The sequence below is a fragment of the Rhinolophus hipposideros genome (genome assembly GCF_964194185.1).
Source record: "Rhinolophus hipposideros genome assembly, chromosome: 8".
Lineage (NCBI taxonomy): Eukaryota > Metazoa > Chordata > Mammalia > Chiroptera > Rhinolophidae > Rhinolophus > Rhinolophus hipposideros.
In genome coordinates, this window is record NC_138054.1 from 61,548,451 (window position 1) to 61,560,981 (window position 12,531).

General features: G+C 36.5%; 1 protein-coding gene across 1 annotated transcript in view; it reads left to right on the forward strand.

The window, feature by feature from the left end:
- The window catches only part of LOC308500730 (selection and upkeep of intraepithelial T-cells protein 7-like), a 69,468-nt gene that overhangs the window by 54,307 nt on the left and 2,630 nt on the right, over positions 1–12,531 (forward strand). Inside the window, exon 7 of the mRNA XM_081056019.1 lies at positions 2,629–2,736. Within this exon, the coding sequence (XP_080912145.1) occupies positions 2,629–2,736 (108 nt within the window). The remainder of the gene's footprint in view (positions 1–2,628; positions 2,737–12,531) is intronic.

Sequence of the window (12,531 nt, forward strand, 5' to 3'; positions counted from 1 at the left end):
GACCTGGTGATAATAATTTTACAGAACTTATCTAAATCAATCCTAAAAGACAGTGCTATTATTGTCACCATGTAATAGATGAGGATGTCATGGCTCACATAGCTCATAAGTGGCAAAGCCAACTTAAAGTGCAGATACATTTAGCTCCAATTCACATGCTCTAACCTTATGCTTCTTTTTGGTATTTAGTTTCAGGTTTCTGCTTGTATATATTAATGGTTGAGGAGGTTATTAACTCATGAGCCATCCGGTTGCAAAGTTTGGAACATTAAATCTATTAATACCTGACATCTAACAATTATATTTAAATCAATAGCTCTTCTCTGTCTTAGCAGGAAAGTCTTTTAAAGACTTGAGATCATACGTTTATTCCAACTGGGTTTCATTAAAAAGTATCTCATTGTTTCTGGTTATTTTACTCCGGTGGAAGGTGATATAAATCAAAGAGCAAATTGATATGTATAAGGCCTGGCAATTAAGTTCATGAACTCATCCTAGAAAAAGTGCTGCATACCTCATTGCTGAGTATCACTACAGTCATCTTCAAAGTACTCCCCTTGGGAAGCTATGCACCGATGCCAGGACCTAGTCCACCCTTCAAAGCAATTTTGGAACTCTTTTTCTGGAATGGCCATCAGAGCTGTCGTCATATTACCCTTGATGTCCTGAATGTCATTTAAATGTCTTCCTTTCAAAATTTCCTTTATCTTCAGGTAAAGAAAGAAGAAGGGCCAGTTCAGGTGAGTAAGGAGGGTGTTCCAATACAGTTATTTGTTTACTGGCTAAAAACTCCCTCACAAACAGTGCCACGTGAACTGGTGCATTGTCGTGATGCAAGAGCCATGAATTGGCGAAAGTTCAGGTCATTTTTATCCAAATTTTTCATGCAGCCTTTCAGCACTTCCAAATAATAAACTTGGTTAACTGTCCAGTTGGTGCAAATTCATAATGAATAATCCCTTTGATATTAAAAAAATTAGCAACATCATTTTGACTCTTGATTTGGACTGATGGAACTTTTTTGGTCGTGGAGACTTGGCTGATTTCCATTGTGCACTTTGATGCTTTGTTTCAGGGTCGTATTGGTACACCCATGTTTCATCACCAGTGATAACAGGGCCAAAAATATCATCTTGCCTCTCCAGAAGGTCTTGGCAAACTTTGACTCTCCTTTGCTTTTGTTCATTCACGAGCTCCTTCAGGACCCTTTTTACACATTCCTTTCTCATGCCAAGATTTTCAGTTAAGATTTTCCTAACTGTTTCTCTATTGATGTTTACTTGGTCTGCTATGCTTCTCAGTTAGCCAACGATTTTGACGCACAATTCCATGAATTTTTCCAATGTTTTCATCAGTTCTGCTCATTACTGACTTCCCTGACCTCTCTTCATCAGTGATGCGTTCTCTCTCCTCAGAAAAACGTTTATTCCATTTGTACACTGCTGTTTTTTTCATGACATTATCCCCATAAACTTGAACTAACATGACCCTGATTTCACTTCCACTCTTGACAAGTTTAACAAGAACTTTAATGTTTGTTTGTTGCTCTAATTCAAACTCAGACATTCTGTGACAGCACACAAAAACATGCAACAATAATAATGAATGCCACTCAGCAAGACACTGCCATATGTGGAACACAACACAACTGTGAGACACTGATATACCAAGGTTATGAAACCTTACCGAGCTGTTTGTACAGCACTGCCAATGTAAGCCCACGATGGCAAGTTCATGAACTTAATTGTCAGAACTCAGATTTTAGTAAAATATAGGAAAACATTTTAATGAACTCTGTTAGAGTGTAGATATAACCCCACTTGACAAGGGATTAAAACTAAGAGGTATAAGTATGCTCTGAGTCTGTGATCCAAGACAATTATTTTTCTTTCTGCCAACTCAGTGTCACTGCAGCTACACCCATCCAGTCTCCCAGTCCTCAGAATCCCCAGAAATCTGGTAAATGTCCCTAGGGCCTCTCTCCGGTTTCCCCAGTTAGATGAATCTTGTGCTAGGTTAGGTGGTGAGAACTAGGAAAGGAAACTCCTCTTAGCATATATATATATATATATATATATACACACACACACACACACGTAGAGGGTGCAAAAAATGTATACACATGACTTGTATTCATCTTTTGCTATTGGTATATATTGAATATAACAATTTTAATACAATTTTTTCCTTTCTTAAAATGTGTATACATTTTTGGGGCACTATATATATACTGCGGTGCCAAAAAATATATAAGTATTTTAAGAGATGTTATCTATTCTCAAGCAGTAGTTTGCCACAATCAGAAGTGTCTGGACACTGATGGTAACCACTTTGAGCACCTCTTGTAATTGCAGAAGTCAAATGTGACTTGTATTTATCTTTTGTTATCAGTATATAGTATTTCAATTAATACAGTGTTTTTTCCTTTCTTAAAATGAGTATATCTTTTTTTTGGTAATATACACCACACCCCGCCACCTCCTGCAAACTAAAGGCACATCCTGAGCCTCACCTAGGTTGAGTGGGCAAAGGGTAATGGCTGTGCATTTTCTGATAATTGTCCTTGGGCCAGTGATGTCCCTGATTCCTGTATTCCTCATTTATTAATTCTAACTTTCTCTGTTCTAGTGTGCAAATATTACTGCTTTCGTCAGTTGAACTCAAGCCTTCCTGAAATACTGTTTTTTGGAGTTCTTTTGGCTGTGATCTGTCTTTATCTGCCATTCCGGATCAGAGGTAAGTGGGGTCAGTAGTTGTCGACTCTCCCTTAGCAGCTCTCTTTTTCCTGGAAATCTGTCTTCTGGGAGTTGTTAGGACCAGGAGATCAGTGGTTTGGGTGACATCTCAGAGGACCAAATCCCAACACTAAGACTGTTGTGAGTATCAAGGAGCGAAGCTGCTATGACTGCTGCCAGTGGTTTCAGATGCACTTACAGACATAGCTCCTTTTGCTTCCAGGAGAAAGAAACATTCTGGCTTCAGAAAACATGATTGGGTCTAGCCACTAATTTACTTTACTGGGTCTACTGGTGGTGTATATCTATAACTCTAGGTCAATGTTTCTTAGCTATTTAAGGGCTTAGAGTCCACATTGAATATATAATGTCAAACATAAATGTTTTCCATTCGATTGCAGTATTTCCATGTGCTGCTTAAGTCTGCATGCAATTTCAGGAGGCTCATGAAACACTGAAATCCTTTTTTGGACCTATTGGCTGAAATGTGGCTATCATTTAGAGGGGAAATTGATGGATGAATATAATAATATTCAAAAAGATGATTTTGGCCCTTGACAATTCTTCATTATTTACAGGTTTTCAGGGGAAATGTATATACAGAATAACTATCATCTAATCAAGGCAAAAAACTGCTTTCTTTTATTTGAAGCATTGTTTTCAAACCACAAAAAAGAATTTTGGAGAAGTATGGTATTTACCAGCAGACTTTTTCCTGTATCTTCAGTTCACATTCTAATACTAGATAGGCCTTGAACCATGAATATATAGGCCTTTATTTTGAACTCTTTACTGAAAATTGCAAAACCCTGCCTCAGAATTTATCAAACCAATTGATAAAAAAGACCATAATTTCCAGTACCAAAGGAAAATTAATGTTGTATAAACAAATCAAGCACCTGCATACAATGTGGGAGAAAGTGGTATACGTGAGCCAAACTTCCCCTGGACTTCTTCGTTTCAACAAGGTCTTAATACTCACTCCTGAAGATTCTGCAGGAGCAAATATGAGAAGCGAAGAGACCAGGATGTAGCTCAATTCGGTCATTCCAAGAGCTGTTTCATGGAAATATAAATTATTCCTAATTATAAAGGGTCTTTCAAGTTTGATAACCACCTGGCTTTGGTCAGCAATTTTTTTTGATTATTTTAACATTTTAAAAATTTTCTAATTACAGTTGACATACAATATTATATTAGTTGCAGGTGTACAACATAGTGATTAGACATCTATATAACTTACAATGTCATCATCCCAATAAATCTAGTACCCATTTGATACTACACATAGTTAGTATAATATTATTGGCTATATTCCTTATGCTATACTTTATATCCCCATGACTATTTTGTAACTACCAATTTTTTAATTCTTAATCCCTTTATCTTTTCACCCAGCCCCCCCAACCCTCCTTCCATCTGGCAACCATCAACACGTTCTCTGTATCTATGAGTCTATTTCTGTTTTGTTTGTTCATTTAGATTCCACATGTAAGTTAGATCATGTGGCATTTGTGTTTCTCTGTCTGACTCCACTCAGCACAATACCTTATAGGTCCTTCCATGATGCTGCAGATGGCAAGATTTCATTCTTTTTTGTGGCTGAGTAATATTCCATTATATATATATATATATATATCCCACCTCTTCTCTATCCATTCGTCCATCGATGGACACTCAGGCTGCCTCCATATCCTGCCTAATGTAAACAATGCTACAATGAACATATGGATGCATGTGTCCCTTCAAAATAGTGTTTGGTTTCTGTGGATAAATACCCAGAAGTGGGGTCACTGGGCTCTTTATCTCTTGTTATAGCCTTTGTTTTAAAGTCTGTTTTGTGTGGTATGAGCATTGCTACTCCAGATTTTCTTTTCATTTCTGTTTTCATGCAATGACTTTTTCTATCCCTTTACTTTCAGTCTCTGTGTGTCTTTCAATTTGAAGCAAATCTCTTCTGGACAGCATGCGTAAGGGTTTTGTTTTCTCCTCCATTCAGCCACCCTAGGTCTTTTAACTGGAGCATTTAATCCATTTACAAGTACATTTAAAGTAATTGCTGATAGATATGTAGTTATTGCCATTTTATTATTCATATTTTTTATTTATTTTTTCCTCTTCTTAAAGAAGTCCCTTTAACATTTCTTGTAATACTAATTTGCTGGTTATGAACTCCTTTAGCTTTTTCTTATCTGGGAAGCTTTTTATCTCTCCTTCAATTTTCAATGATAGCTTTGCTGGGTAAAGTAATCTTCATCACTTTGAATATTTTGTGCCAATTCCATCTGGCCTGAAAAGTTTCTGTTGAGAAATCATCTGATAGTTTTATGGTAGCTTCCTTGTAGGTAACTAACTGCCTTTTCCTTGCTGCTTTTAATATTCTTTCCTTGTCTTTAAACCTTAGCATTTTAATTATAATGAGTCTTGGCGTGGGCCTCTTTGGGTTCATCTTGTTTGGGACTCTCTGCACTTCCTAGGCTTGTTTGTCTATTTCCTTCATCAGGTTAGGACAGTTTTCAGTCATTATTTCTTCAAATAGGTTTTCAATTTCTTGCACTCTCTCTTCTCCTTCTGGTACCCCATGATGCAAATGTTGTTACACTTGATGTTGTCTCAGAGGCCCCTTAAAGTCTCCTCACTTTTTTTGGATTCTTTTTTTCTTTTTGCTGTTCTGATTGGGTATTTTCTGCTACCATATTCCAAATTGCTGATTCGAACCTCTGCTTCATCTACTCTACTGTTGATTCCCTCCAATGTATTCTTTATTTCAGTTATTGTATGCTTCATTTCTGACTGGTTCTCTTTTATATTTTGTATCTCCAGTTTTATGTTTCCTATCTCTTTGTTGAAGTTTTCACTGAGATCATTGAGTGTCGTTATAACCAGTGTTTGGAATTCTGCATCTGGTAGATTGCTTGTCTCCATTTTGTTTAGTTTATCTTCTGGATCTTTGTTCTGTTCTTTCATTTGGGATGTGTTTCTTTGTATCCCCATGTTGGCTGCCTCCCTTTGTTAGTTTCTATGTATTAGGTAGAACTGCTATTTCTCCTGGTTTTGGTAGGATGGTTTTATGTAGCAGATGTTTTGTGGGGCTCAATGGTGCAGTCTCCCTTGTCACCAGAGGCAGTACTCCAGGTGTGTCCCTTGTGGGGGTTGTGTTTGCCCTCCTGTTGTAGTTGAGCCTTGGTTGCTCTTTGTACATTTATAGGAAAGGTTGACCCTCCGGCTGATTGGTTGTGAGGACTGGCTGTGACTACAATGGAGGAGCTATTGTGCAGGGACTGACCCTACAGAGCAGGATCCACTTTAGCTGGGCTCTGGTGCCTGCCCAGTCTGCCCTTTGACTGTGTTGTCTGTGGAGGTTGCCTGGTGGTGCTCTGATGTGGTCTAAAGATGGTCATAGGCTTGCTGGCCCCAGGGTCTCCTGGGAGGAGACCTGCCACAGGCCAAGTTCAGCTGCAGCCTGTGCCCTACCCAGGGCCACCGAGCATGAGCCACAAAGAAATCCACAGATGTCTTCCAACCACACTGGACTTGCAGGTGTCCGGAAGAGGCTGAGTCAAGGCTAGCTGCTGCTAATGTTGGGCTAGGGGCTGCTTAGGAAGAGGTACAGGGCACACCGAGATCAGATGCTGCTTGTTTGGGGTTTGTGAACCTTTGAGAGATTTTAGCATGAGCCAATCATGAACTAAGACAGGTTGTTTGTATGGAAAAAACACTGGAAGTGCCTTAGGTAGACTGACAAGTTGGATGGGGCATAGTCTCAGGGAATCACCAATGCTGGGCAAAGGCTGTTAGCAGATTAATGGAGACTCAGATTTGGTAGCCACCTGCCTCTGCACATTAGGAGTGGGGAGGGCTCAATAAAGAAACAGCGGCTTCTGCTTTGCACACTTGTCTGGAAGAAGCTGCCCCTCCAGCCCTGCCCTAAAGCCAGACAATTCAGTTCCTCTCTGTATGTCCCTGGTGCCTTTCAAGCTGCTGCCCCAGTGCTGAAGCTCAGAGTCTGAGAGTCCATTAGCAAGTAAGCCCATGCATAGGCTCTTTAAGAGGAATGCCTGGGACTGCAGCCATCCTAATCTCATTCATCCACAATCTACTAATTTTCACAGCCAGAAGTTATGGGGACTTGTCTTCCTGGCACTGAAATCCTGGGCTGGGGTTTCTGGTGCAGGGTTGGGACCCCTCACTTTTCAGGAGGAAGCTCTGCAGCTGAGATATCCATCCCAATTTTTAACTGCCACGTGTGGGTATAGGGACCAGCCTGTTCTGCATCTCCACCCCTCCTACCAGTCCCGTCATGGCCTCTTCTGTATATCCTTAGTTAGAAGATCTAGCTAGACTTCAGGTGATTCTCAGTGATGATTGTTCTGTAGTTTAAGTTGTGATTTTGATATGGTTTTGAGAGATGCAAGCCCAGAGTTTACTTACTTCACCATCTCAAGGGGATATTTGTGGTCAGCAATTTTTAAAAATAAATACCAGGAGTTGAGCTGGATCATATGTTAGGTGTATGTTTAACTTTACAAGAAGCTGCGGAAGTGTCTGTACCATTTTGCACATCATCAACCGTGGATAAGAGAACACTTATTCCTTATGTTTTGCAATATTTGATTCCATTAGTCTCTCTAATTTCAGCTTAGTGTGTGTAGTGATATCTCATCTTGGCTTTCATTTCCTTTTCCTGAGGATTTAATACAAATGGAATCATAAATATTACTGTCTTCTTTCACTTAGCATATCATTTTGATGGTCTATTCATGTTTTAGTATGTGTCAGTTCTTCATTCCTTTTTATTGTTAAATAGTATTATATCATATGAATATAGAACATGTTGTTCATCCATTCTTCACTTATTGTACCTTGGGTTATTTCCAATTTTGGCTACTATTAATAATTCTACTATGAACATTTGAGTATAAAGAACATAAATGTTGTTCCATTTATTTAGATCTTATTTAATTACTTTCAACAGTGTTTTATAATTTACAGTGCACAAGTCTGAGGATTTTGTCATTCATTTTATTCCTAGGAATTCTACCCTTTTTAATGCTATTGCAAGTGAAATTGCTTTCTGAATTTCAATTCGTCTTTATCATTGATAAACATAGAAGTAAAACTGACTTTTGTATATTGATCTTGTATCCTGAAACCTTGCTAAATTCATTTATTCACTGTTTACTTATTCTAATAGTATGTGTGTGTGTGTGTTTTCCTTAGGATTTTCTATGTACAATATCATGTTATCTAAATTGAGATAGACTTACTTTTTCCTTTACAATTTTGATGCTTTTTATCTTATTCTTGCCTAATTATCCTGACTAAGAAATCCAGTGCAACACTGAATATTAGTAGTAAAAGCAGATATCTTGTATTGTTCCTGATCATAAGGGGGAAACATTAACTCTTTTACCATATAGTTTGATGTTACCTATAGGCATTTTTATAGATGGCTGTTCAGTTCCTGACTTGCTGATTGTGTTATCATGAAAAAGTGTTCTTTTGTCCCAGATGCTTTCTTTGCATCTGTTCAGATGGTCATGTTGTTTTGTCTTTTATTCATTGTATTACATTGATTTTCAGATGTTAAACTATCCTTTCTTTCCTGGGACAAATCTTACGTGATCATGGTAAATAATCCCTTATGTATAATCCTGATTTGGTTTGCTAATGTATTTTTGTTAATTGAGGAGTAATTTCTTCTTGTTCAAGATTTTGTGTTCATAAGGTATATAGATTTGCAGTTTTCTTTTCATATAATATTTTTGTATTGTTTTTGATATAACAGTAAAGTGGGCTTGGTGAATCATTTGGGAAGTGATTCTGCCTTTTCTATTTTTTGGAAGAGTTTGTGAAAGATTAATATTAATTCTACAAATTTTAGTAGAATTTACATGTGAAGCTATCTGAGCCTGAGCTTTTCTTTGTTGGGATTAGAAAAGAACATATTAATTCAGTGCTCGCTTTGGCAGCACACATACTAATATTAGAAGCCTACAGAGAAGATTAGCATGGCCTCAGCACAAAGATGATACACACATTTGTGAAGCATTCCATAAAATAATAATAATAATAATTCAATTTTTTACATGTTATATGTCTATACACGTTTTCCTTTCCTTCTTGAGTCAATTTCACTGTTTGGGTTTTTCTATGAATTTGTCCATTTTGTCTGAGTTATCGAAAATTTGGGATTCATTTCTTCATAGTATTCCCTTAAAATCCTTTTAACTTCTGTGGTCTTAGAAATGATGCCCTCTTTCATTACTTATTTTACTAATTATAGTCTTTGTTTCTTTTTTTTCAGTCTTGCTAAAGATTTGTTCATTTTGTTTATCTTCTCAATAACTTGCTCTTTGTATAATTGATTTTCTCTGTTGTTTTGCTATTATCTGTTTCATTTATTTTTATTTTTATCATTTCCTCTTTCTGTTTTCTTTGAATGTAGTGTACTTTTCTTTTTCTAGTGTCTTATGGTGTAAAGTAAGTTTATAGATATGAGGTTTTCCTTCTAATATAATGTAGACAATCTGTAACTATAATTTTTCTTCTATGTGCTATTCTATATGCTTTCCATACATTTTAGTATGTTCTGTTGTCATTTTAATTCTTCTGAGAGTGTTTTGTAATTTCACTTGTGATTTCTTCTTTGACCCATTGGTTATTCAGGAGTATGGTTTTTAATTTCAACACATCTGTGAATGTCCCAAAGTGTCTTCTGTTTTTGATTTCTAATTTAATGCCATTTTTCAGAGAATAACTTACGTATAATTTCAATTGTTTTAAAATTTGAGGAGTTTGTTGGTGGCCTCCACATTTTCTATATTGGCGAATATTCAATGTGCACTTGAGAAGAATGCATATTCTTTTGTTTCATGGAGTATTCTATAAATGTCTGTTAGGTTTACTTGATTTATGATGTTGCTCAAGTCTTCTATTTCTCTGTTTATCTTCTGCCTAGTTGTTCTATCCATTATTGAAAGTGAAATATTGTAGTAAACAACTATTATGTTCAATTGTATAGTCCTCTCATCAGTTCTATCAGTTTTTGCTTCATGTATTTTGAGACTATTATTAATTGCATATATGTTTGTAAATTTTATGCCTTCCTGATAGTTAGACCCTCATAATTATACAATATCTTTCTTTGTCTCTGGTAACTTTCCCATTAAAATTCCTTTTCTTCATTTTTAGTACATCTATTCTTACTCTCTTTTCGTACTATTGGCATGTCATCTTTTCCAATCCTTTACTTTCAAACTATTTGTGTCTTTGAATTTAAAATATGTTTCTTATAAACAGCATATATTTGAACTGAGTTTTTTTTTTATCAATTCTGCAAATATTGCAGATGGTAGAAAAAACTCTACCTTTTCCTTGGAACATTTATTCTATTTACTTTTAATATAATTACTAATGGGATAGTGTTTATATCTGCCATGATTCTATTTGTTTTCTATGTGTCTTTTTTTTTGTCCTCTCTTCCTTAATTATTGCCTTTTTTTGTGTTAAATAGATATTTCCTAGTGTATCATGTTTCTTTTACTATTTTTATACTTTTTTGGAGTTTTCTTAGTATTTGCCCTGGGTATTACAATAATCATGTCTGGTAGGTGGAATAATGGATTCTGGAGAGGAGCCAGGACTTTGGAAAAATTACCTTATGTGGTAAGGGAAATTTATGGACATGATTAAGTTAAGAATCTTGAAATAGGAGATTATACTGGATTGTGTGGGATAGTCACTAAAATCATAAATGTCCTTATAAGTGGGAGATGGGAGAATCAGAGTCAGATAGTGAAGATGGAAGGAAAGAAGTGGAGTTGGAAGTGATGAGCTTTGAAGATGGAGAAGGTGGCTGTGAGTCAAGGAATGTAGACAGCCTTTAAAAGCTGGAAAAAGCAAGTAAATGGTCTGTTCCTTAGAGTCTCCAGAAAGAATGCAGGACTGCCAAAACCTTAATTTTAGCTTAGTGGAACTGACTCTGGACTTCTGATCTTTATAACCAATAAAATTTGTGCATGCTATTTTAAGCCAACAAATTTGTGGTGATTTATGAGAGCAACAAAAAGTATAATAAATAATGCAAATTTTGGTACATGGAAGTAGAGAGCTACTGTAACAAATATTTTTAAATGTGAAAATAGCTTTGGAATTGGATAATGACAGAGGCTGGAAATATTTCAAGAAGCATAATTTTAAAAGCCTAGATTGCCTTAACTAGACAGTTAGTAGAAATATGGGTGTTAAAGGTACTGCTGGTGAGGGCTCAGAAAGAAGTGAAGAGCATAGTAGAGAAAATCCATATCATCTTAGAAAATATCTAAGTCATTATAAAGATGCTGTTGGTAGAAATATGGACATTAAAGGTATTATGGTACAGTCTCAGAAGGAAATGAGGAACATATTATTGGAAACTAGAAGAAAAAAATATCATTGTTATAAAATAGCAAAATAGTGAGCTGAATTGTGTCCTACCATTGTGTGGAAATCACAACTTGTTAAGTGATAAAATTGTATATTTAGATGAGATTTCTAATCAACGGTTTGAAGATATGTTCTGTTTTCTTCTTGCCACTTTTAATAAAATGTGATAGGAAAAAGAAAGATTGATGGAACAACAAAAAGAGACCAGGACCTGATAATGTGGGAAGTTCTCAGCAGTCCAGATTGCAAACTGTGTTAAAATTAGGAGATTCACTGCCTGGAAAGTGCTCTGTAAAGAAAACAAAGGGTGTGTTTAGACAAATTTTGCTGAAGTCTTGAAAGGATCAATGATCATAGTATTCAGTCTTGCAGAGGGCTTCATGATTTGATGAGATGAGATGAGAGGAGAGGAGAGGAGAGGAGAGGAGAGGAGAGGAGAGGAGAGGAGAGGAGAGGAGATAAGTGACTCATGGATCCCCTCCCTAATATCAACAGAAGTCAGGAGTAAAGATGATATCCAGGAAATATCTGTGGAGGAATCTCTTACCTAGTAGAGTTTGTCCCTGTGAAATACACAGGAAAACTTCAAGGCTCTTGAGAATGTTATACTACCAGAAACACTGTGAACTTATGCAAAAAAGGATAGAGAGAAGATGAAATGAAAGATTATTGGACTTCCAAAGTTTTCTGAAAGGAAATAGGACAATAAAAGTAATTAGGTACAAATGCACCGTATTACTTTTCTATGGCCACTGTACCAAATTACCACAAATTAGTGTTTTAAAGCAACATACATTTATTCTTTTACAGTTCTAAAGTCCAAAAGTCTGAAATGGATTTTTCTTGGGTGAATCTAAGGTGTCACAAAGATTGTACACCCTCCTAAATGTCTAGAGAGAACCTAATTTCTTGTCTCTTATAACTTTTAAAACTGCATTCCTTGATTTGTTGTTTCACTTCTTTTATCTTCAAATCCAGTGGCAAAACATCTTTAAATATCTCTCTGCTCTGTCTTCATATCCACTTTTTTCCCCTGCATATAAAATAAACTTCTGCCTCCCTCTTATAAAGGTACTTGAGATTGCACTGGGCCCACCGAGATAATCCAGGGTAATTTCCCCATCTCAAAATCCTTAACTTAATAACATCCACAAATACTTTTACCACATAAGGTACCATGCATGACTTCCATAGATTAGATCTTGAATATTGGGGTTGCATTATTCAGCCTACTACCATGTACTACCACCCTTCATGAAAATGAAAGAATGATTCCAGGAATGGTACCAGAGCCCCAGAGAGCAGAGCCATGAGTCACAGAGGATTGTCCCCAGGATTTGAAATCTGATGGAGTTTGTCCAGTTGAATT